The sequence below is a fragment of the Nyctereutes procyonoides genome, unplaced genomic scaffold, assembly GCF_905146905.1.
Source record: "Nyctereutes procyonoides isolate TBG_1078 unplaced genomic scaffold, NYPRO_anot_genome, whole genome shotgun sequence".
NCBI lineage: Eukaryota > Metazoa > Chordata > Mammalia > Carnivora > Canidae > Nyctereutes > Nyctereutes procyonoides.
In genome coordinates, this window is record NW_026575030.1 from 21,945,035 (window position 1) to 21,970,965 (window position 25,931).

General features: G+C 47.3%; 1 protein-coding gene across 17 annotated transcripts in view; it reads right to left on the reverse strand.

Moving 5' to 3' along the window:
- KALRN (kalirin RhoGEF kinase) overlaps positions 1-25,931 on the reverse strand; it is a 656,901-nt gene that overhangs the window by 42,298 nt on the left and 588,672 nt on the right. For 6 of the 17 annotated variants that reach the window (XM_055315808.1, XM_055315792.1, XM_055315795.1 and 3 more), the window contains 12 exons: positions 20,301-20,431; positions 16,130-16,196; positions 15,309-15,412; positions 15,060-15,129; positions 14,692-14,778; positions 13,921-14,013; positions 13,112-13,162; positions 12,174-12,251; positions 8,670-8,855; positions 8,126-8,297; positions 2,914-3,152; positions 1,036-1,292 (listed from right to left, as the gene is read on the reverse strand). In XM_055315808.1, the coding sequence (XP_055171783.1) occupies positions 1,036-1,292; positions 2,914-3,152; positions 8,126-8,297; positions 8,670-8,855; positions 12,174-12,251; positions 13,112-13,162; positions 13,921-14,013; positions 14,692-14,778; positions 15,060-15,129; positions 15,309-15,412; positions 16,130-16,196; positions 20,301-20,431 (1,535 nt within the window). Of the gene's footprint in view, positions 1-178; positions 1,293-2,913; positions 3,153-8,125; positions 8,298-8,669; positions 8,856-12,173; positions 12,252-13,111; positions 13,163-13,920; positions 14,014-14,691; positions 14,779-15,059; positions 15,130-15,308; positions 15,413-16,129; positions 16,197-20,300; positions 20,432-25,931 lie in introns of those variants that run through there. The other 11 variants (XM_055315801.1, XM_055315814.1, XM_055315810.1 and 8 more) reach the window with 5 other exon arrangements.

Below are 25,931 nucleotides of genomic sequence, written 5' to 3' on the forward strand. Positions count from 1 at the left end.
TGGAGCTTTAGCGACAAAAGCGCTTTTTGGGGAGGAAAAAACTGCCAATGCATTCAACCGATTCCTAAAATACAGAAAAGGGGGGAGGAAAAAAAAAGAAGAAGAAGAATTGTTTGCACATTTAAAACTCCCAGAATAGTGAAATAGGGGAAAAAGGGTCAACTAGTCTTTAGCCTCATTAAAACATGCTCATGGTGAAAATTTATTTTACATATTTAAAATAGTACATTTAAAATTATTAGTTACATTACAGGTACAATGATGAACATTGTGACTCTCCATTTATATTGCACAACCTGACTTCATCCATATGGGGTTCTTTAAATAGTGCAAAATACTTTATACAGGAATGTGTTCGGAAGGGTCTTCGCAACCAAAATAAGGAAAAGAAATATTTTACAAATTACCATGAACATATATATTAAAGTGACAGGGGAGGGGAGAAATTAAAAAAAAAAAAGTTACAATCTGTACAGAGGAATTGCCACAGACAACCAAAAAGTTCCCTCTCTCCTGGGAGAAGCAGCAGGCCTCTGACCTATACAGGTCTGGCGTTTGTGCTAAGGTCATTTTTTGGCGTCAATCAAAAAAAAATATATATATATATTTATGTATCAGTAACTTAATACAATATAAATAAAGTCCAGTCCAGTGAATCCTGTGGTAGGTCAAATGGAGCAACAGAAGGCATGCCTTTTGTCATCTAGGGTTTCAGTAGGGTTCTTTTCTTAATGGGGGAGGGGAGGAAAAAAATGAACAGAAAATTATAAATGAAAAGGGAAAAAAAAACAAAAAAAAAACCCAAACCCACAGCCACTACTGTCAACAGCATCAAAAGAGCCCGGAACAATCCAGCCTGGATGCCCCATGCTGCGTGTGGTTCCAGCACTCAAACATTGGTTCCGGTGGTACTGTCGAGAAAAAGCAGCAGGAATTCCCTAGCGTGTGTTTGCATTTTTTTTGTGTTCTTTGTTTGGTTTTGATTTTTTTTTAATCCACACACTCCTCTCCCGGGGAAGCCAACGAGGCACTTACTTGATGCTTCCGTCACTATTTTCTGCTGCCGCTGTGGCTTTGGTGAGGGGCGCCAGGACGCTGCCCGGGACCCAGCCCTCGGCCGCGGGGGACCGGTCGCTGGCAGGCTGGTACACCAGGCACATGTTCTGCTGGTTGACGGCGAGGACCTGGACCACCTCACCTTGGCTCACACAGATTTCGTTCTCCTTCAGTGCATAGTAATCTTTGATCACGGCCATGGATGAGGTCCCGTTGCAGCCTCCCAGGTCGCCCTGCTAGGACACAAGGGCGAGAGGGGCACGGACAACAAGAAGGCTGGTTCGCACGGCTGGCTCCACAGCCCTGCAGGGTTAGAGGCCAAACCACCCACTGGCAGGGTGAATACCAGGCAGAAGATTATCCTGAGCCATAAAGCTATATCTAGAGACAAGCTTCGAAATTCTATTTTTTACAAGGTTGCGTATGGTAGACAAGTAGGTATAAACCCTTTCCTCTGGAAGCCTCCGGAGCCTGCAACCTTCCCCAGCATCCTCTAATGTGAGCAAGAGTGTGGCAGAGGCACAGGGGTACAGAGCACCTGGGCAGAGGGATGTTGGGGCAAAGGTCAGGTCCGGGGCACAGAGAGACCCTTTGAAACATTTTTTTCTTCCTTTCAAAAAAGCATCGGTCTTCTGCTACATTCTGATCTTCTTTGAGCCGGGAGTAACAATGAGATGTTTGCCCCGTTCAATGGCAAGACCATGACCTACCCTGACCCAACTCCAGTGGGAACAAAACTCCTCTGGTCTTGCCCGTATTCATTAATACAAGAGGGCCTGCCTCTGTGGCCTTTTCACAGGACTACCGCAGGAAAGCTGCTTGCACACCTGTACCTCCCCGCCAGGGAGGCCTGGCTACCTCCCAGAGCGTGATCAGAGCCAGGAAATCTTCCGTAAGTTTGACAAAAGGCCAATATGACTTCAACGAATTCACGAGGGTTTTTTATCATAGAAAATCATTTCCAGGTAATGTGATGAAATAGGTCAAGGACAGTTATTCTAATACAGAATTGACCTCAGACATTAATAGCTGATTAAAAAAAAAAACTTAGTTCATTTATTAATAGTGAATGTTAAAAATCAAGATCATCTAATCATTTGGATAAAACAAATAAAACTGTAAGATCAGAACACGTGAATAAAAAAGTGTAGATACTCCTATTCACAGATTCATTAAGTTCTAGAGGCAACCGGGGCCTCATGAGATTAAAGAGGTTGTTAAGGTCCTGGAACAAGTGAGTTGCAGAATTTGGAATGGGAACCAGATTGCCTGGATTCCTAATCTAGCACTTTTCCCACTTATTCTTCTCACACCTGCCGCTCTGTAGGGTCAAAACGGCTGTGTAGACTGGGTCTACAGTTCATTCTATGCTGCTCCCGTGGTGATGTCTGAATCGTGGGTTACCTGTGATAAACGTCTAATCCAAGGCTGCTTTCCCATTCACCCACAGAGGTGCAGTCTCCCCTCGCTGCATCAGCCAGTAGATGGTGAAGGACTGTGCCGCAGCTCACCGTGAGAAAGGGCCATCTCTTTAAGATGTCAGACACTAGAGTTGTGACTTAGGTGACCCAAACCACAGCTACTCTACTTGGTGTAAGTCATAACTGCTGCTCCGATATTACCTTATATCTGCAGTTTTCTGCAGACAACAACAGCCTTTTAACCCAGAGTGCCTGAGCAGAGGGAACTGGTCTAACTCCACTTGCAGGGGAAGAAAGAGAAATGATTGAGACGAGGCTGTATTTAGTGGGTTGTTTCTGGTCAAAGGAACAGCATGAAAAAGAAGCTACTTCCTACAGTGAGCCTGGAGGTGGCCCCTCAGAGTGGTGAGGGTGGGGGTAGCGGGCTGTCACTTACCTTGCTGGCCTCAAACTTGTCCCCAGGCTGGTGGTAGTCAAACCCTGGACTGCCATTGGAGGTAGATATCTTCAGGGGTGGCAGTGGTGGGTTATAGCTGGAGCCCTTTGGAGGCTTCTCAGAGCCTGCGGGGCCAGAGGAGTAGGGCCTGGGGCTGGCTTGGGGAACCCTGGACGGCTGGGACCTCATCACGGCTGTGCTCCTTTCTTTCCGCTGATACTCAATGGGTGACTGCAGGGCTGTGGGGTAAGAGCGGACGGTTACTCTAAGCCCCGGGGAATCCCACAAGGATTTGGAAGCTTATTATAATGGGCTTTGTGCCAGGCATTGTGGTGATACACGAGGAAGACACTACCCTTGTTTTTAAGGAACGTACGATCTACCGTGAGAATTCAGAAAGCTACCTTAATGAGGAAAACGCAAACACGAAGCGATACCCTCTATGAGGTACCTGGTGTTGTGCAAAAGGAGGGAGAGAAGGCTTTGTGTGTGTGTGTGCGTGCGCACGTGCGTGTATGTACCCGGGGTGGTGGTGGTAACACTTCAGACTCTGCAGGAGGTAGGCAGTGTGCAGTGTGTCTGGGCAACAGGACGCAGTCAGATTACCTGCAGCAGCAGAAGCCATGCGCCTCCGTGGAGGAAGAGGAGATGAGACAGGTAAGGGAGATTATTGGTGCCATGGTTGAAGGATCTACAAAGCCAGCCTAATGGGTTTGGGTGTCATTTTGAAGATCACAAAGAGTGACTGGACTAAATGACCTTGAACATTTTAAGTTCTTTCACCAGAGCCACATTCAAAGAACATTAACTTCGTGGCAGTTGGGAGGAGGGACTAGAGAGGCTGATTCAGAAACTGTGAGATAGTGACCAGCAAGGGGCCCACGCAGAGCAGAGCCGGGGAGACTGTAGAATGGCTACAGGGTGGCAGGCGTTGCGGAGGGAGACTCGACGGCCACAGCCCCGATGGGAGGGGGAGGCAAGGGCTGAGGGTCACTCCAATTTGGAGACTGGGAGAATGGTAGTTAGTAGAAGTCCAGAGATAGAGGAAAGTGTGAGCTTTGGTTTACAGAGTTTAAGATAAGAAAGTTCCAAGGCCTGGCCCGAGTTCTCAGGCTGGTTTAGCCAAGGCAAAGCCATTCAGGGCAATAATGACTTCAAGGGCTGGGCCACTTTTGTCATTCTTATCAAGATTCTCTGTAACAAATATTTGAGTGGGTTAACAGCTGGGGCCTAGAGAACTTTCATGGACAGGGATATTTCTAGAGTGATAAGTATGTATTTCAGTAGGACTCAACACAGGGTCACACTTCTTCACCTTTGAGGTCTCAGGAGGGTAATATTGGCCCTGAGATGCCTGCACATGTCTCTGAGTAAAAGATGCCTGGCCCTGCTCTATCATCACATCCTTGTCCCTCAAGTGTGTCAAAGTATAAAACAGGCTCCGGCCAGAGCTCAGCCTTTCTCCCTGGAGGGTAGTCTGTAGGCATTAAATATTTAAGTATGGATAATCTAGCTCAGGAATATCTCCATAATTCACTATAACTAAGAGAAAGGTCCCTTGGAACCACGTAAAAGCCTGGATCACCAACTACACTCAAAGAAATGCAGTTCCAAGTTTTAAGTGGACAGCAGAGAGTTTTGAAGCAGGCCTCATCACGCTGACCGTATGGATCAGACCCATCACATGGAATTGGAGTATGACCTGATTATATGCAATAACTGTGCTGAAGCGTTTCAGAATATTACGGCTTTCTAAATGAGCTACACAGAGGGCCTTCGTCCTTCTGCCGGCCTCAGTCTGCACTACTCAGGTCTTAGGAAGCTGTGCATCTCAAGCCTGATCCTGTTTCTTTCTTTGCTTTGTTTGCTAGGGAGCTCATAGATAAACGTGCGCCCTACCACCAGCGACTATGCTGTAGTTTATGGTTAAAAGCCCAATATTAAGTTATATAGTTCTGGGTTCAAGTCTTTGTTTCATCACTTACTGTTTTTGTGACCTTGGACAAGTTTGTTAATCTCCCTGACTCCTTTTCCTCACCTGAAAAATCCAGGATGAGAGGACTTACCTTTCCCTGTTGACAAGAGGATTAAATGTGATAATACATGTGCTCACATGCTTAGCACTGTGCTGGGCCCAGAGAAAGGACTCCATGTGTGTGCACCATTGTTATTTCAATTATTTCTGGTTTTGATTTTTTCTTATTTGTCTTTTGTACTGAATCGATAAACTTAAAAATCTCATCCCAGCTTAGAACTTCTGATAGAAGTTCTTAACTACTAGAATGCAATTTAATGAAGACATAGACATGGCCAACATGCACATGAGAAAATGCTCTGCATCACTTGCCATCAGGGAAATACAAATCAAAACCACAATGAGATACCACCTCACACCAGTGAGAATGGGGAAAATTAACAAGGCAGGAAACAACAAATGTTGGAGAGGATGCGGAGAAAAGGGAACCCTCTTACACTGTTGGTGGGAATGTGAACTGGTGCAGCCACTCTGGAAAACTGTGTGGAGGTTCCTCAAAGAATTAAAAATAGACCTGCCCTACGACCCAGCAATTGCACTGTTAGGGATTTACCCCGAAGATTCAGATGCAATGAAACGCCGGGGCACCTGCACCCCGATGTTTCTAGCAGCCATGTCCACAATAGCCAAACTGTGGAAGGAGCCTCGGTGCCCATCGAAAGATGAATGGATAAAGAAGATGTGGTTTATGTATACAATGGAATATTACTCAGCCATTAGAAACAACAAATACCCACCATTTGCTTCAACGTGGATGGAACTGGAGGGTATTATGCTGAGTGAAGTAAGTCAATCGGAGAAGGACAAACAGTGTATGTTCTCACTTATTTGGGGAATATGAATAATAGTGAAGGGGAATATAAGGGAAGGGAGAAGAAATGTGTGGGAGATATCAGAAAGGGACACAGAACATAAAGACTTCTAACTCTGGGAAATGAACTAGGGGTGGTGGAAGGGGAGGAGGGCGGGGGGTGGGGGTGAATGGGTGACGGGCACGGAGGGGGACACTTGACGGGAGGAGCACTGGGTGTTATTCTGTATGTTGGTAAATTGAACACCAATAAAAATTAATTTATAAAAAAAAAAAAAAAAAAAAAAAAAAAAAAAAAAAAGAACTTCTGATAGAAGTTCTTAACTACTAGAATGCAATTTAATGAATATATTTTATATATGTGTACTTTTTGTATAAAATAATTTTATCAACATAGGTGTTGATTGAAAGTTCTACATTCAGAACCTGTAAACCATATACAACTTCTGCTGCTATCCCCTCAGGGCTGGGCTGGTGTTTAATTTTAGATTTTTTAGAAGGAGAAAGAACCCTAGAGATCACAAAGTTTTTTTCACCAAACTGTTCTACAGCTGGGGGGCCCCGGGGGCATGACCCTCAAATACTCTGACACAGTGTGAGATTGCTTTGAAGTTTCATGTTTATCTTGCTATATAATTTCTTTTCATTTGTTTTAAAGTAAATATGATGAGTGAAATCCCTTACCATGCAGTTAGCTGATATTGTCTACAGGGAGCTGTGCCATGTTTTCCTGCTTCCAGTACTGCTGGCAGGCACACCAGAGCACGTGCCAATGTGGGCAGAGCAGATCATCCCTCCTTTTCCCCAAAACAAGCCAACAGAGGCCCAGAGAAATGTTATGATTTGCTCACGGTCCTCAAGTGGTATGTCACATTTAATCTTTACCCACAGCATTCAGGTCCACGCTGGACAACCAACCAGTGCTGCCTGTGCTGTTCAAAAGAGTCCAGACTCTACTACTGGCAAGGGTGACACATCTGACAGTGGATCTGTGTCTGTGCTTTGGTGTGTGTCCGTATACAGGCATACATGCTGCTCAGTGTGTGTGTGCGTGTGTATGTGTACATATGAGTATATATGCTTGCTGAGTCTGTAGGTGTGTGTGTATGTGTACATACAGGCACATGTGCTTGCTGAGTCTGTGTGTGCATGCATGTGTGTGTACATATGGGCACGTGTGCTTGCTCAGTCCATGTGTGCATGTCTGTGTATGTGTACATACACGCACATGTGCTTGCTGAGTCTATCTGTACATGCATGTATGTGTACATGTGGGCATGCGTGCTTGCTCAGTCCACGTGTGCATGTCTGTGTATGTGTACATACACGCACATGTGCTTGCTAAATCTCTGTGTGCGTGCATATATATGGGCATATATGCTTGCTCAGTCCGTGTGTGTGTGTGTGTGTGTGTGTGTGCATACAGGCATGTGTGCTTGCTGAGTCTGTGTGTGCATGCATGTGTGCGTACATATGGGCATGCGTGCTTGCTCAGTCCGTGTGTGTGTGTGTGTGTGTGTGTGCATACGCACACACAGCCATACGTGCCTGCTAGGTCTCTGGGCTAACTTCATTTCTGGCTACATTTTGCCTTCAGCTTCCAGTTCTGTTTCAGCACAGAGACTTCTGAGTGCATCAACTTGAGAGATGAGCACTGGTTTAAAACCGTACACTTCCTGTCACATGGTAAGCTCAATGTGGAGACAACGCCAGCAGTGAAAAGAAAAAAAGAAATGCAAACAAGGTAGCAGTGCCCTATCACTTGGGCTCCCACTGCCAGGTAGGGGACTCCTGCAGGGTTCGCAGACAGCTACACTCTCTGCATAATCATGAGTTCTGGGCAGTTCACGGTATTACTGAAACTGAGAGCTTAGGAATCAGTCACCTCTCCTTTGAAAGGCTCAGGATGGCTAGCAAGGGGACTTATGTAGGCTCTCCCACTGATCTGTCAAACTCCCAGTTATCACCTGTGGAAACACTAGCCATTAGCCACCAAATGCGAAAACACAGGACCCTGATACTCAGCCCCTAGGACAAGGGGGATACGCCCCATTCAGATTTCTGCCGCAACTACTATTAGCTGTCAGTTTTGGCCGCAGGCGTATATGCTGTGTCTCGGCTCTAAGGGCTCTAAGAGAATAGCTCTTCTTTTGGAAAGATCGGGCTTCCTTATCATGTTCCATCTGCTCCACTGACCTATCCAGGTTCAGAAAAATCCTAAACAAAGTGTTTCTGAAAACTACAAACCTATCATCCATATAAAATGTCATCTGGGCCATGAAGTCACTGTAAGCCCAGACCCAAGGGAGCTCAGAGGTGTGGGGTCCCCTGAAAATGGCCCTATTAGAAGCCAGGCCTGTACCTACCATTTAAGAAGTCTCGCTGTGTTTCTAAGACTTGATTGATGTCCTGCACCCAGGCCTGCTGAATGTCCGCGTTGGCAGCTTGCAGAATGACCCTCTCAGAAGTCTCCCTGTTCATGAGTGCAAACTTGCAGGGGTCATTGTCCACGTTCTCCTCCAGGACCAAGTAATTCATCTGGAAGAAACCAAGTTGATTATTTTCATTTTTAAGTGGTTTAAAAAAAAACAACAACAACAACATGGTACAGTTCCTCAAAGTATTTACTTCAGGAGTCATTTCCAAAATTTTTTCCTGGATCCAATAGCTAACCATGCTGGTTTCTGACTTTGAGTGAATGGCCTGATCCTGGAGAACATGCAGGACCTGCAGGACCTGCACTCAGCCTGTCTCTTTCTCTCAAAATACTTGACCTTCGCACCCTCAGCTTCTTTGGCTGAAAGACCATCAAGGTTCTGAATCTGTACTCGCTCCAGATCTCTGTCTTAGGGAAGCAGCTCTCAGGATTGGCTCTTCCCTGCCCCTTGTCATCCCCGGCGGGAGCCTTACCTTGATGCTCCTTTTGAACATGTAACCCGGGGTGAGGGATCCCTTCCTTAGCAGTTCACTGAAGATGACAATTTGCTCAAAGAGGAACACGCGCCTCTCCTTGGTACGGGACTGCATGCCTGCGTCCAGCTCAATCACATAGAATGTGTCCTGTTGCAGCAGCTTCCCCTGGGCGGTCAGGGTGCCCTGATGGAAGCAAGTGCAAGGAAGTGGGGTGAAGGAGGTGAAAAACTGGGAGGGGTCCACAGCTCTCTGGGTCTACAAACCTGCCCCCGTTAACAGACCTGACACTAAAAGCCTCAGGGCTCTAGTTAGAGACTGAATTAGGATCCATCTCACTCAGGTAGGGCAGACACAGAGCCCTGGGGAGAGGGGGAGAAGGGAAAGAAGGCTATGAAACCACTAAGAAGCAGCCCTAAGAAAATGCCAGAAGGGTGGAAGGTAAAATGATTAGCTAAAAAGATGTTCAGATATTATCCTGCTCTTCTTATTTTTTATTAAAAGGAGAACAGAAAGTGGGTGACACCTGTAGCCTTTTTGTCCTCAGAGCTCTGAGAGATGTCTGCTTGGCTCCCTTGTGGCATGGGCCAAGGACCTGGGGTACTCTTATGGCCATGGACCTAGAACCAACCTGCGGCCAAGGGAAGTGATTTTGGCAGGATGACAAGTCATCTAATGAGTTGGGCCCCTGTCATTTCCTTCTATGATTTCAGGATGGAGTCTTAGTTAGAATTAGTTTAATTCTGAAGTCTTCATCTCCTGATACCGATCAACAGGTAAAGTTAGAGTAGCATGTACAGGTGCCCATGTTTTACAAGATATTTTTCGGGGTCCTGTGATCCTTCTTAAAATGCTTTGAGCTAGCAGGCCACTTGCCAGCTCACATAGGGGGAGTCTATGTGGTTTGCCGGTTTCTAGCCTGATTTTTAGACACATCTTCACGTCTTCAAAGGAAATTAGGTCCAACCCAGCAGGTCTTCACAGAAGCCATTGGAGAGCTTTGCTTTCTCTACTGTTTGCAGCAAGAACATGCTGACAGCTGATATCTGATAGCAGCCAGAGGGCCTCCTCTGAACCATACTCTCTCAGGTGATGACTTCTGCTGTTTAGTAAAAATGTGGGTCATTCTCTGCACATGATGCCTTATTCCAAACAGTACCTAGCACACGGGTCATTTTTCTTTCCCATTCCTGAGAAACACCTGCCTCATGGCTCCTTACTGTCAAGGTCAGCAGCCAAACAGGCTTATCTCTACCCTGGTCCAAAGTTAATATTAAGCTAGTGACCAGCTAGCCAGGAAAGCTCTAAAAGCTCTATTACTGTTACATAAGAGCCTGACCCATGAATTACAGCCCTGCTGATGCCAAAGGGAAAGCTAGAGAGAATTTAAGAGAGAGAATCTACGGGAGGAGGTGAGCTTCTTCCAGGCCCAAAGCCCAGGATTTTAGAAGGGACAGAGGGATGTTCATGGTCCTTCTTAACTGGCTGAAGGAACTCAAAGCAGATTCTCTGAGACTTGATGGAAAAAGGAGATGATGGTGCTTGACTGAAAAGAGAAGATAATTTTACAGTATGCGTGTGGCCTTCTGTGCACTCACGTGTGCATGCACAACACAATTCCTGTGGAGTCTAATGCTGATGTTGAATTCCTGTCAGTGCTCAGTGCCCCCAAAGACCCAGAGAAAGTCAAGCCAGACTCCTCCTCAGAAACAGGGGCACATCAAAGCATAAGAGCAATAGGGATTACATGGTTTGTTCAGAATAGCCTCGGAATAGACCTAGCATCATCCCAAGGGAGCAAGTGTAAAAACTTGATCCAGTGTGCCTAGAGAAAACCCATATAAGGACTCAGGGTATCTTTCTGCTGCAAACCCCTGCTTGCTCTAATGCCTCGGGTGGAGAACTGGGAATCTATGAAAAATAAACAGCAAAGAAAACCCTCCACATAGTTCCTGGTCACAGGAACAAAGCAATGGCAGACAGGGATACCAGGAAGAGCTGGGAAGGTGGGGAGGACAAGAGAACTGGGATCAAGAACATGATGAATCTAATTCAGTAACTCAAACCTGAATGTAGCATCTCCTAACTTTACTTATAGACCAGTCTGCCTTATTTCTATCCTATCCTATCCTATCCTATCCTATCCTATCCTATCCTATCCTATTCTAATTTAGCCAGGGGAAAAAAGCTATTATTTTCCTTATTATATCAACTTCCTTTTATCCCCCTTGTTATATCAGCTTCCAAGAACCCCTTTTCTCTAGAAAGGAATAATAAAATCTTAGGTTGTAGAATTACCAGGAAGCCGGATTAGAAGATCCACATCTTTCTCTAAGGGGTTCAACAATCATTAAATGCCAGTCAATAATTGTGTCAGTTCCAATTTTAAATTAATATTCAAAACAGATATTAGATATAGTTAGCATATGAGGTTTGGATATAAACTAAAGGCAGCCAATTATCAAGTTTAAACTAGGAAAGTCAACTTTTTCTTCAAAGATTCACTGTTATGGGTTGAATTGCCCCCCCCCCATTCATATGTTGAAGTCCAAGCCACCAGTATCTCAGAATGTGACCATATTGGGAGATAGGATCTTTTCAGGGGGAATCAAGTTACAGGGAGGTCATTAGGGTGAGATCTACTAGAACAGGACTGGTGTCCTTATAAAAAGGGGAAATTTGCATACAGAAAAATGTACAGAGGGAAGACAACGTGAAGACACAGGAAGAATGTCGTGTGAACATGAAGACGGCCATCTACAGGCCAAGGAGACAGGCCTGCACAGATCTGTCCCTCACAGCCCTCAGGAGAAACCATCACTGCCTATATCTTGATCTCAGATTCCTAGACTCCAGAAAAGTGAGATTTTAAATTCTGTTGTTTAAGCCACCCAGTCTGTGGGAATTTGTTATGGTAGCCCTAGCAAACTAGTTATTCACTGAAGCCAAAATTCTGGGGACATCTAGCTGTTTCTCCTAAGATTGACTCTCTTCTTCAAAGAACAGAAATGTGTACATGATGTTTTAAAGCTTTAAATGTTCATTTAACTAACGAGCCAGCCATTATGTAGACCTATTTACTAGAACCACTCTCTCTCTCTCCAAAAAAAAAAAAAAAAGTTCCATTTTCCCTCTGTTGCTACTTCCATCCCATAGTCCCGCTCTCCCTCATAGTCCTTGCACTCATTTCTCAAGCAAGAAAGCAAAGGAAAGAGGTCACCAGCAAGTCTACAGTTACAAGGAATTTGGGGTCTTTCTAACTCCCTCTAACTGTGACTCCAGCTTGGTGGGCTGCTCTGTAGCTTCCTCTGACTGCCCTATCACTGGATATGCTAAATAGATCAATCTCTGGGCCCATGAGCCAGAGGGGTCTGGCGTGAAGGCACAGATGGTGAGTAGAGGCGGCGGAGGAGGCGGGCACGGGGCTTCAAAGGGAAGCGGCCTCAGAGCCCGGGCTCCTGCTGTCCAGAAGAGAGAAGGCTCAGAGCATTCTTAAGGGCTCACCTCAAAGCCCTGCAGGCGTCCCAGATTCATCATGTCATTGCAGCGTTTTGGAACAAGGCACATTAACTCCACTGCTTTCTGTGGGAAAGAACAATAGTAGGTCAGGACGGGGATGAGCACTCAGGCAGGAAGCTTAGGGCAATTCCGTGCAGGAAGACAGGGACCTCCCGGGGGCTCCCTGATTCCAGGCAAGGACACTGGTCCCTGCAGTCCACTCCCAGAGCAGTTTGGGCTTTTCTGTTCTAGTTGGGGTGTTGGTCAACAGTGCAGGGCTCCATGTGAATCAGGGACCCCACGTGGCGGAGAACGCTACCCAGACAGCCTTTTCCTCCTTCCCACTTTTATTTAGCGATTCTCTTTCCTTCCCATATTTTCTTTCTTCCCTCTGTTGCTTCTCGGCTGCCTAAGCAACAGCCCAGCCTGGCTTGTGAAACACTAGAGGTTTTAACCTAAAATGACCTACAGAATGGTCTGTAACCTCTCTGGCTTAAAATAATCCCCATGGTGACATTGTTTCAAAGGACTTCACTTAGGGAGTAATCCTCGGGGGTAGGGGAGGGAGTGAAAACAGGATATGTTATGTGTTGAACTCAAATAGTACCTGGGCTCATGGATGAAACTGCACACGGGAACCTGAATCTCTGAAGGATGTCAGAGGACTCAAATATCCCCCTTTCCCACCATAAGTTCCTGGAGCCATGTGGAGAACATGAGAGGAGCGAAACTCTGGTGTTTCCCAGGACAGAATTCTCAGGTTCGAGAAAAACACTCAGTGTGTTCATTACTACTGGCCGTTCCCCATCCTGTGGAGCTGCTCTCTGCAAGGGGCTCTGAGAAGACTCCACCCAGACCCCCGGCCCTCCGGAGCCAGTTCTTCCGCCTTAGAGACGACATCCAACACCATCGCCAAGGACGGCCAGCGCTTCGAGAAGACTCACCTCGATATCCGAACACTCCAAGCCAGCCTTCTCACTGTATCTCAGGAAGTCCTAGCAAGTGGGAGAAGTGGGGAAGGGTGCAGGAGGGTGACATCAGTTAGGCCAACAGAGCGCCATAAAAAACCCACCATCGTAAAACCTACAATGACACCCAGACAACTTTCCTCCCCAACAGACATGGCAGTGTGTCGCAGAAGCGGAGATATGACGTTATGAGTCACATTGGAAACAACAACAGGGAGAAAACCCCCAGATACTCAAAGAGGAAAAGCTATGGGGAAAGGGAGGGAGAGGGGGGAGAGGGGAAGTCATGTCCAGAAAGCCTGGGAGAAAGGAGAGCTCAGTCTCTCTCTTCCATGTACCTCACATTCTGTAAGACAAACCAAATCAAACCGTTCAAAAAGTAAAATATGATCAAATTTTAGGTACTCCTCATCTAAGCTTTCCAGGGCCTTGCCTTTGCTTTTTTTTCTCCTTGTGGTCGCTCTGATTTTATGTTCTTCCTATTTTTTATCTTTTAAAGATCCCAAGTGAGTGATGGTGACAAAGGAAGAAAGCGACTTGAAAGAAAGAAAGTGAACTAACCGTCAACCTTGAAGACAGGAATGACACGCGTGCAATTTGTTTGGAGGCAGAGCTGACCCAAGTAGAGGACAGGCAAGATAAGAGCCCGCAGGCGGCACCCCGCGCCCCTGGCCTAGTTCATGGGGAAAGTGTGGTGGGGACAGAGCCTCGCGCCGACCTGCTCGCCAACTCAGAGCCCAGGAAGAGCCTTCTCCAGCCCTGCCTCAGGCTTGCTGCTCTCTTACCTTGAGGAGCAACTGATATTTTGTGATTCTCTGAATGGGCTTGATAAGGAAGTCGCTAAGGGTCAGCCTTTGATTTATCTCCTGTTTCACCTCCTGGAACACAAGGGAGCGACGTTAGAGGAAAAAGGAGCCAAAGAACTGGAGTCCTGGGCATTAGGGTTCAAGGTGAGAAGGACACACCTTCCCGTTTGCCATAAAGTTCTAGAATCCTCAAACAACGTGAGGGGCAGAGCTGCCCACACAGCCACTCGTGTGTTTCGGACAACACACAGCACACCTCGCGGCCACCTTCTGCACCGCACGTACCTCCCGCCTGTGTCCTCGCCCCAGCCCTGGGGACGAGGTGGAAGGGGAAGGGGTGTCTGTGGTCTCTGGTGCTCCAGGGCCGCGTCAGAGGGGCCTCTCCCAGGGCCCGGGCCCAACGGGCTGGGCCCTCAACACAGATCTGCCCACGGTCGGCCCAGGGCTCTGCCAGGGGGCGGCCTGGCCTCTCCTCGAGCAAAGCGAGCACCTTCCTGGAAGGAGCCTGAGAGAAGCCCTGGGGAGGGGAGCGGAGACCTACAGGTGCCTTGGAGCAGTCTCGGGGGACAGAGCCCTGGAGAGTGGGTCACGGTCCTTCTGCCGACGGGCCTCCGCCAGTGGGCCACCTGGCCGCCTGGGCCTCCGAGCCCGGCCCTGGCCCCGCCGAGGCAGCCCCGGCCTGAAGGTCCCAGAGCCATGGGGGCACCTGCCCACCCTTCCTCCCCAACCCTGGCCCGGCCCGGCGCTTACGTCGAAGTAGGCGTCGTACTCGGCCACGATGTACTCGGAGCGCGGCTTGTTCTGGCAGTACCACACGTAGACGTGCAGCTTGCGCTCCTGCCGAGGCAGAGGGTAGGTGCTCAGGCCGGCGGGGAGGAAGGCAGGTGGGGGGAGAGGGGGAAGGGGGGAGCGCGAGCGCCCAGCTGGGACGGCAGACAGACGGAGTAGGAGGCTCTGCGCCTCCGCGCCGGGCAGCCCGATGTGGGGCTCGACCCCAGGGCCCCGGGATCAGCGCGTGACCGGGGGCAGCCGCTCCACCACGAGCCGCCTAGGCCCAGGGAGGACAAAGGCCGGTCCCAGAGCCCGGCGGCCGGGCCCAGAGCTGCGGGTGCACTCACGTGTTTAATGAAGAGCTGGGCCAGTCTGTCCTGCTCCTGGATACATTTTTCCAGTTCAGCCAGGAAAAAGCTAAAAGGAGGAAGGGGGTGTAAGGGGGGGGGAAGCCACATCCTTCAGAACTGTAGTATTGCTCCGCGAGAAGATCAGTGAGGCCAGCCTCTCCCCCGACCCGACCCGACCCGACCCCGAAGGTCAGGTGTAGGGGAGGACGGAGGGTCCCGGGGTTCTCAGAACCGCGGAGCACTTACTCCTTGTGCCAGTCGTAAATCTGGTGGATATTTCCAAACACGATTTTATCCTTCCCTCGCATGTCCTCGGGGACACCCTTTTCTTCTATTCTCTTCATGAAGCCCTACAGAGCAGAGGCAGCGGTCAGTGGGACATCTTCACAAGAAAGCTATCCTGCCAGCCCCATAGGGCAGCCCCATGGGCGGGCCCACCCCTCAGGGGGCCGAGGGCCAGCTCCTCTGTGCTTTCTCAGGGCTCGGCCAGGACTTTACCCCATGCGGGGGGACACACGCAGCTCTGATGAAGTTCTAGGTCTCTTTCTTGGTCTCCCCAGCCCCCTAAAGAGAAAGTCTTTTTCATCCAACCATCTAAATGCCCCTAAGGTAAACCCTCAAGGAGAGGGAGCATGTTTTTTTTTTTTAAGATTTTATTTATTTATTCATGAGAGACACAAAGAGAGAGGCAGAGACACAGGCAGAGGGAGAAGCAGGCTCCATGCAGGGAGCCCAACGTGGGACTCAATTCGAGGACTCTGGGATCATCCCCTGGGCTGAAGGCAGATGCTCAAGCTGAGCCACCCAGGCGTCCCAAGAGCACGATTTTATTTACTACCAAGTTGACTCTTAACTGTGGATTTGTCAGTCTTGTCTTATGGGTGGATTTTTCTTTGTCTATCCTCTTGGTAGCCATAACCCTCTCCTTAATCTTTAGTTTCATTTCTGCAAATACCCAGAGAGAGCAAAATACATGTAACTCTCAAGTTAAAAACACCTTGGCTCAGGTAGGGTCCAACCTGCCCCTGGCTGGGTGACCGCAGACCCACCTTGTGCCACATACTCACCTCCACCACAATCCCCAGATCCTTGACGTAGTCTTTTTCTGTCTGCACCAGCTCATTCAGGACAAACCTGGGCAGGAGAATAAGAACAATGAGGGGTCCTCTTCTTTGTGAAGCAAGACATCTTCACACTTAGGTTGACAGGAACGTTACTTTGGCACCTTTGAGACAAGATAAGCCCAAACCCCATATCCGGAACCCTGCAGGAAGGCGCTTTCTGGGGTTCTCTCTGTGAGAGGGCCCCACGCCTACAGGCGGTTTCCCAGGTGGCACACAGCAGCCGGCGGTGGGGGCGGGGGGTGACCACGATGCTCACCATTCAGTCTTTTTCTTTCTGTTCTTAATGATCCTTCCTCCCTCATCTATAACTGAACAGCCGTATCGATACGAGGCAGGAGGAGTCACAGGCACTTTGACAAAAGTGACTTATGAATGCTTTGAGGCCAAGGGCTCACCACGAGACTTCTCTTCCTTCATTTCAACTCCATTCTGTGCTTATCAAGAGGAGGAGGACATTTGCTTGATAACCAACCTTTGAGGCTTTAGAGACACCAACATCAAGTGAGGTTTCTGAGATACAGAAGCTGCCATTATTCAGACAGGTGGCCCTGGTACCTGGCCTGCAACCCCCCCAGTCAGGGACAGGAGGTCTGACTGCAGGCACCACATAATCACAACCTTCAATGCAGCAGCCTCCCCTTCTGCCCAGCAGACGTGGGGTTTAACCACTACAAGGACCCTTGCTTTCTTGGTTTCTTTCTTGTTCATGATTTCCTCTTCTCAGAGTATTTGCTCCGTGCCAGTGCTTCATCTGGGGTTTCTCATGCTTCGATCATGTGGGTAGTGTAAGCCCTGCTTTATATAGAGGAGAATACTGAGGCCACGTTGCCCAGGATGACAAAGCCCCCAGCAGAGTTGGGATCTGAACCTATTCCACCACAGCCCAAAGACTCTGCTCTTTCACTGTTGCCCGCTGCCTGGCAAGCTACTCAGACCAGCTCCATGGAGTCCCTGAGACTCCACACCCAAGCACTTCTCTTTCTTTCTGTCCAAAGAGTAAAGATCTGGACAGAAAACACTCAGGGTGGTGCACCGGGGCAGGCTGGGTGCTGTGCGGCTTTCCTGGAGTCTGACTCGGACTAGCTAAGTGCGAAGAGAGTTTTGCCTGGAGCCACCCAAATGCGTTTTGGGCCCAAGTGGCAGAAGGGGTACAAGCACTGGGATGCCCAAAGGGGACCCCAGCATAAACATTGTGACTGTTCTGAACCCAGGAAGCAATTCATCTGAAATTCCTGATCTACATAGCGCAGAGAACCAACAGATCCCCGGGTCTGGGCCTCAGGGTGATGGGGAGAAAGAAAAGGAACACACGCTTCTTTATCGGCATGGCCAGTGCTTCCAACCAGTTTCCTCCCTCTAATATGCACAATCCACAATCATGTGTTATAGGCCACAGGAAGGAACTGGCAAGGCCAAATAAAAGCATTTAAATATATCTTTAGCATGGCCCGTGCTACTGCTTAGAAGAAAGTGGTAAAACCCCACAGGAAAGTGGGAATGGGAATTTGGGGCTGGGAGGGCCCTCTGGAGATGAAGTCCAGCTCTCTGTCTCCAGGTGATATTTTTATCCTATGCTATCTGCTGACAGAGTGAGGGCTGTCTTGGGCTTTCCAGCCTTTGGGGAAGGGGAGTGATTAGACTAGGTGCTGCTGGTGGGCCTGGCACCACTTCCCTTGGAGCCCCAATGAAATACTTGGGGAGATAATGACACATTAATAGACATTTTGAAAAGGTCCATAAAAGATTTAAGTTACATGCAGCACAAGACAGTACATGATTAATTGCCAAATAAACTGAACTGATAATAAAGCATTTAAAAAAATGTTTAAGTCTTCATTAGTCAAAGTTATTTACAATGTAAATGTTATTCTTTGGTCCAACTAAATTTCTTCCAACTACAGGTCAGACCTATTTCTAATTTCTGTGTTAACACGATGGTGGGGAATGGCTGGGATCTTGTACAGAAAATCCTTCAGAAGTTTTGCACTGGCTGTTCCCTCAGCCAAGAGCACTTTCCCTCCATGACTAATGGCTAATTCCCTACCCCCTTCTAGTCTTTGTGCAAATGTCAGAACCATTGAAAACTGCAAATGGCCTCAACCATACTCCAAATCTCCCTTATTATTTTTTCTTTTTCCATCTTCTAACATGTTAAATAATTTATTTTTATTTTGTTTATTATATAATTTCTCCCTTTATATAGTGTACACTTGCCATGAGAACAAGGACTTTTCTTTTGTTGTTATTGCCTTACAGAAACATCCCATACTTTGGTGCATGACAGGTGTCCAACACCTATTGTTCAATGAATGAGTGGCTAAACTTGAAGACAATCAAGTCCATTCTCAGCTTTTTTCCCTTCCTAGACAAATAACTATTTGTTTTCATCTTTTCTCCACGGAGCTCCCATTTAACCCTTTGAGGCTTGGACCGGAGTCTCCATTCTCTGTGTCTTGCCCTCCCCACCCCCGACCCCCCAACCACCACTCCCACTCCCTGGCCTCTAGCCTCACACAGAGTCCACAATCAGACATGTACACATCCTCTCTTTCATCACGGCCATAAGTTACAGCAAGAGTGATGAGACATTGTAATCGCTGGATTTTCAGGATAGCTCAGGATGTGGAGAGCTGTGAGTCAGGCAAGAGAGTAATAAGAGGGAGAAGAAATGGGTAAAGAGAGTAAAAGAGACCACAAAATTTTGCCTGTTGAAGCAAAATCAGACAATATCCCATCTGGAAGCAGGACAATGGCTTACATGACTGCTTATGGGCCCGTTCAACCAAAGTGACAAGAGTAGTGACCGGCTTTGCCAAGGACCACCTGCTACCGTGAAGGTCTCCTCTGTGATCTGCTACCGTGAAGGTCTCCTCTGTGATCTGAGTTTTACTTTGGCTTGGCAGAGGACTGGAACATCGGCTCCAACTCTGCATTTATGTAAAAACAACCCTGAGAAGCTAAAGAGAACCAGCTTTGTACAAGTCCTAGAAAATTTCCTTGTAGGGATGGTATTTTTCCACCTCTATTCCATTTTTGGGGTTCCTCCGAGTACCCATAAAGTTGGAGGGTAAATTTGGAACTGAAGAGACACTTGCCCAGCTCCACCATGAGGTGACAGCCCTGCTCTGAGGCCAGGCCCTGGCTATGACGTTTCTACTTTTGTTTCCTAGGAAAGAAAGTCATTAATGGTCACTTTGCCTGCTTCCAGGCAACAGAAGGACCTGGCCTCACTCAGTTTTGCTAATCCTCATGTCTGTGACCAGGCTAAAGGAATGAGTCTGAGGGAGAAGGACGGACTAATTAGCAAAGGGACCAGTTCTCTGGGCTTTACGATCTCTCACACACCAGGCCACGTCCAAGACTCATCAAGCTCTGCTCCCAACATGGAGTCAAATTCAAGATAAGAAAACTGAAGTTTTGGAGGAATTGTGGTTTTGCCTTGCTGGTATCTGATATCTTCTTAATCATCTCAAATGACAGAAGACAGACTCGACATCAGAGTGGATAACTCAACCCTTGCATAAAATACGGGCTTTCGTGACATGGACTGCAATGTGAATTGTATTTATCCCCAACTATATTTAAAAAAGTGAAGAGGTTCTCTTGGAGCAAAGCCCATAAATGGGTACTAAATGAAACCGTTAGAGGAACAGAGCTAGGCCCTGGCCAGCTGGCACAACAGATGCTTTTCCTATCTAGGGCTTCTCCACGTTTTGAGAAATGGATCCTCAGGTGAAACTCTACCAGACTTTCTACCGCGGATTCTCTAATATGGGACCATAGGAAAAGTCCCATAGTTCCCTGCATTTTGTTGTTTTCCTTTTATCAGAATGCTTTAAGTTTCTCACAGCCCTTGGTGATACGCACACTTTATCTGTAACAGCTGCTATCTCCCTGACGATGCTTCAGCCTAAAATTCTTAAAGTCAGTGCCACTGCAGTGCTTTGTTTATCCCAATGTTACCCTGTACAGATGTAGGTCACCTTTACTTAGAATGAATGGTATCAGTGGAAATACAGTGAGGGGAACCCCTCTGCCCAAACTTCCTCCAACCTTAGCCCACTGTCCAGCACACACATGCGCACTAGGGTAGAATCTGGGAAAAGTCACTTACATCCGGCCTCTCAGGGCCTTGGCTTTCTGTTCTTCTTCCAAGTTTCTAGGAGGTGTGGGTGGGGTCATCCCCTCATTCAGGCAGCCTACAGGGTCTTTCAAGCTTCCCCGGTATGAACCTCCTTCTAGAGTCTGAAAAGAGAAGAAAAATAGCCTCAGGGAAGTGTATATTGAAAAATCATCTGGAGGCCCTTGTGTCCCCTCCAATCTAGCAGCAGCCAGCTTGGTAGACCAGCTGCCAAGGCTGTTCTCACTGGACATCAGTGAAGTGCCAGGAGGCCGGGTATTCCTCTCTCCCTGCAACAGACTGCCCAGAGCGGCCGCCTTCTCCGGCAATCAGGATGAACTTGGCGTCGTGTGCTGCCAATTTCCCAACATAATGAAAATCATCAAAGTGACTTATCTCTGGGTAAGGGCTGCAGAGGCTAAGCTAATCATTGCAATTCTACACTAATGAAGCAGAAAAGAAAATCAGTCGTGGGGCCATCAAATCCCAACTGATAAGGGGAGGGTAGTGACAGGAGAGCTAGTTGGGTAAACTCACGTTTGTTAAATTGGCTACAATTTTTTCCCCAAGAGGCTGATGACACGTAGACAGGAAGAGGTCAGCAGATTCAGCCTTTCCCAAAAATATCTTTGCTAAGGTTATTTACCAAGGGTTTTCTTTCAATCATGAATCTCTTTAATTTCTTTTAATTAAGGTGCTGCAGGATTAAGAAACAAGGTAAAAGTAAAGATACAAGACTCTAGAAAGAGTTAAAGGCAAAGGATTCTAACCCCAGATCTGTTAGTCACTGGATGATCTTAAGTGAGACAGCTGCAATTATTCCCTGCGTGCTTCAGGGTTTTGTTTTGTTTTCAGTTTTCAAATGAGATCTCTCCTTCCTACAGATTTCTAAGGAACAGACAGAGACAATAAATGTATAATCCGTTGGCAAATTAAAAATATCCTACAATGATGAGCTCCCCCCTGCCTCAGAGCTTTTAACAAGAAGGATACCCGAAAATGAGGCCAATCTTAGCATTTTTACAGGTGTCCACAAAGTAAGATCACACAGTGATACTTAGCATTTCATTATGGAACTTGGCAGAAGCGATGTGGATAAACAGTAAGCCTGGAGATCAAGGTCAAGGTGAGCAATTCTAAGACAAACATGGGAGTCTAATCCAAACTACCCACACAAGAGGCCTCTTTACAACAGTCTCTGCAGCTCAAAGGAAAGGCTTCACTTTGGAAGTCTTTGAAAACATCAGCCCTAAGGGTAAAAGTCATAAAGATTAAAAAGTCTCCAAAAAGGCGGGAGAAACAAAAGGCTTCATTCAGCGTGGTGTTAACCTGCACTGGGAGTATCTGTCTAAATTCTCATAGCTGCTATAGTTCAAGACAGGACGAACAAAAGCAGGAAACGTCCAGGGGAATGAAACAAAAAGCAAATGAGGTGCCCAATGGGTCATTCATTACATGAGAACAGGTGGTAGATATTAAGACCTAAAGCAGACGGGCGCCTGGGTGTCTTGGTTAAGTGTTCGATTCTTGATTTTTGGCTTGGGTCATGATCTCGGGGTCTTGAGATCACGTCCCACGTTGGGCTCCACGCTCAGTGGGGGAGTCTGCTTGAGAGTCTCTCTCTCTGCCCCTCCCCCCTTTCCCTTTTGCGCTCTAAAATAAATGAATATATCTTAAAAAAAAAAAACTCAAGTAAAGCTGAAAAATTTAAAGCTGAGAAGAGAGGTCAACTTCCTTCCCCCCCACCAACCCCCCAAATCAACAAAATGTACTGAGGGCCAAGCATGACTTGTTACCAACACCAGAAACTAGAATTAAGAAGATAGTGTCTTCAACTTTGACAGAATTTCTTTTAACTTGACATGAAGTCAGGACAAGTAATCCACCGTGGAAGTTGTTATCCTGAGAAGCAGCATAGGCTAAAAATACAGAAAGGTCAAGAAGAGTTTAGCTAAATTTATAGATTCAGGATCTGTAACCAGTTATTAAGGAAATGAGAGTGTCTGGTGCTGGGGTCTGACAAGCCAGTGGACAGGCAGGCTTTTCAAGACATGTGACCCGTTCCCTGGTGCCATCGCCAGAGACAGGCTCCCAGGCAGATGGACTCGGCTGGTGATTGATCTGATTACAGGCCTTTTACTTCCCCTCCTCCTTGTCCCATTGTCCCATTACAGTCTTTGTTCTGCAGCCTGTTGGCTGGCAGGATGCTTACTGGAAGGCCGGGGCAAACAGGCTTACACCTCTGCCTACAAGGCTCTCCTGTGGAACATCCAGCTTGGCATGGTCCATCTTCAACCTTGTAGAATGAAGGGTATCTGAGGAGTCTGAAGTGTCACACAAGGAAATATGCTCCATATTCTCCTGCCTGGCCTATTCTATGAGCAAAGAAGCCCAAATTATGTCTGGGGAAAGAGTCTCTGTGACGGGGTAAGCAGGGCAGAGGCAGTGAGAGGAAGAGAGAAAGAAAGGGTCTGGCTAAGCTGGGTAGTCTGGGTAATCTGCTTCATGATGGTGTTGGCTTTCAATGCTTATAACTCAAATGCAATAAATCCCCTCTGAGGACCTGGCTACCAGAGCTGGAGTGGGGATCCTGGGGCCTAGCCATGGGCAACTGGAGGTGACCTGCCACTGTCTGTGCTGCTCCTGGTGGGAAGCAGGCAGCATGGCTGGTTGATGAGCCATGGGCTGTGGAGCCACAGGGAGGACTCCTGTCTTGCTCTGGGCTCAGGCCACATCCAGTAGTCATGTAGAGAGATGTCAGACTGCACATCTGAGGAAGGAGATGTTGCAACAGTCCAGACAGGAGAGCATTTTGAGCACTGACTCTAGACTGAGCTGGTCTCAGCAGCCAAAGGAGAAGGTACACAAGGAGAGGGCAGCAATAGTTGCTCTAGTTGGTCCAAGGCCAGGGAACAGAAATGCAAATAGGATTCAAAGCGGTAGATTAAGTATAGAGGAAGGTTGCCCCCACATTAAAAATGAGCACATTTCCAGCCTGCTGGACTGTGGATCATACACTCCTAAACTGCTCTTCCTTGGGACTCCTATAGGCGCCCTTTACACACCCCCGCACAGCATTCGTTACACAGTACTGCGACTGATCATCTGTTTGCACCCCAGCAAACAGTCATTGAGCGTCTACTACGTGCTAAATATTCGCCGAGCACTGCAGAAATGAAGATGAACATGATTTGGCTTCCTGCTTTGCATAACCTAAATTATCACGTGTGCTGTTCAGACCAAAGATATACCTAGGAGGATGAAAATGGGAGTAGGCTGCTGTCTTGGGCAGTGAGGTGGGGGGGGGGGGAGGGTGGAGAGGGGAGGGAAAGCAAGAGGCAATGCCTGAACAGAGTATTGAGAAATAGGGATTTTACTGGATACAGTGGTGGGAGAGCATTCCAGGCAGGAGCAGCACCCTGAGTAGGAGGTCAAGCTTGAACCTACCAAGTGAGGGTAGCGTGGAAAGCTGAAAGCAGCTGATACAGGTGGAATAGAGAGTGTGGGAGTGGAGAGGGGTGGGGGGTGCTGGCAAGTGCCTGTGTGTTATGTGCGTTGGGGTGAGTGAGCGCTGGGGAAGGAAGAGGGGGGAAGAGTAAGACAGCCCTCAAGTATGCAGGGACACACCACAGGGAGCCTTGTGCAGAGCGTTAACAAGTAGACTTTACTTTCTGACACCAATGAGGAAAGGTAACATGATTGGATTGAAGTTTTAGGAAGATCAGTCTTAACGTTCCTTAGGGTTTTCCATGACTTGGGAAAAGGTCTCTGACATGATGGTAAAGGAAAAAAGGACTTTTCTATTCTCTCTAATTTATCACATTATTTTTAGGAGGGTCTAGGAGAAAACAGATCAATATTTTAGCACTGAATATGTCTAGAGGATTGTATTACCAGTGATACAATTTGTGTTTATAACCTTGTCATTATTCCATTTTTTCCTGAATGAGCATATATTGCTTTTATTAATAATGAAAAAAGAACTATTAAATTTTTTTTTTAAAAAAAGAAAAGAAAATACATCCGGTAGTCATGTAGAGAGATGTCAGACTACACATCTGAGGAAGGAGATGTTGCAACAGTCCAGACAGGAGAGCATTTTGAGCACTGACTCTAGGCTGAGCCTCATTAAGGAAGGTTCCGTGCTGGATCAGAGCTGGCACATAGTAGAAGTCCAAGAATCTACGGAATGTACCATGGGGCTCTTGGGGAGAGGGCAAAAGTCATCTGATAAAACAACAGGTAAGGGTGCTGCTCCAGCATCACACACCACACCAACCTCTTAGCTGCCCAACCCTGTTTTAAAAATGTATATACTATTCTCTGGACAAAATTAGATTGTACTTATTTCCAGGCAAATAAAAGGTGTGGGTGGGGAAGAGAACTGTATAGAAGGAAATGCCATGTTTAAGCAAATACATTTCAGGTTTGTGACTTTCTCTTAAATTTTTTTTTTTTTTTTTTTTTTTTTGAGAATCGAAACTTTCAACAAGCTCAGGAACCTTTTCCATAGAGGGAGGCCAGAGGCACCCAGTGCCACAAAACACACACCTCCACCATGGGTGTGATGCAGTCATTATTTTCTTCCCTCTGGTCTCTTTCCTTCCCTCTTCCCTTGTCACTGATGAAGCAGGCCGACTCACCTCGAGGAGGGCAAAGCATACATACACACAGCTGCAGCTTGGCCCTAGCCATGTTTGGTGCCCCACAGGGCTGGCCCAGGGAGGTGAATGCTATCAAAGCAGGAGAACCAGAGGGCAGGAAGCAGGTAGACACATTTTAGGATGCCAGGCTACCAGGTAGACTGAACAAGACCTCAATCCCGGCCAGCCCCTACCCCAAAGGCAAAGGATTATCAGTCAAGGGGCCATTGGTACCATCTGAAGCCCAGTGAACTACTGTGACATCCTACATGAGGACAAGGGCTCTGAGAGGAAGTGTTCTTTCTAGAGGCTTCATCTTTCACATCAGGCCGGCTGTGAAATGCTGTGGCTGTTTAGAAACACATGAGATTTTTCACATGGCCCGGAAGTTATTGTTCCTCAAACTTGAGGAATAAAACCAAATCATATAGGTTGTTGAGCTATTACCCTGCCCTGTTCACCCAACCACTAATCTATTGGCTGACAAATACTGTGTTCTCATGGCCCAGGACGTGGTAATAGAAGAAAGGGACGGCACTGCTCCCTTCTGACATTCACAACACAGACGAGGTGGCTAAGAGCTAACATTTGTAGGATGCTTGCTTATCATCGTACAAAGCACATTCACACCTACTCAATCATCATGGTATCTCTTTTGAGATAAGATTCTGGTGGAAGGAATCATCACTGCTGATAAAGGAGAAAAAGAGAGGCCCAAGGAGACTAGGTACCTTGCCTGTGGCTACACAATAAGGAGCAGAGGCAGAATTACAATCCAGGTCTGATTCCTTACACCCCCACCACTGCCACCACCCATCCTCAGGTCTAGGAGAAGGTTTATTAAAAATCACACAGGGGGAAGCACCTGGCTGGCTCAGTAGAGCACTTGACTCTTGATCTTGGGGGTCATCGGTTTGAGCCCCATGTTGTAGAGTTTACTTAAATAAATAAAAAGGAAAACGATACAGGGAAAGCAGGAAGA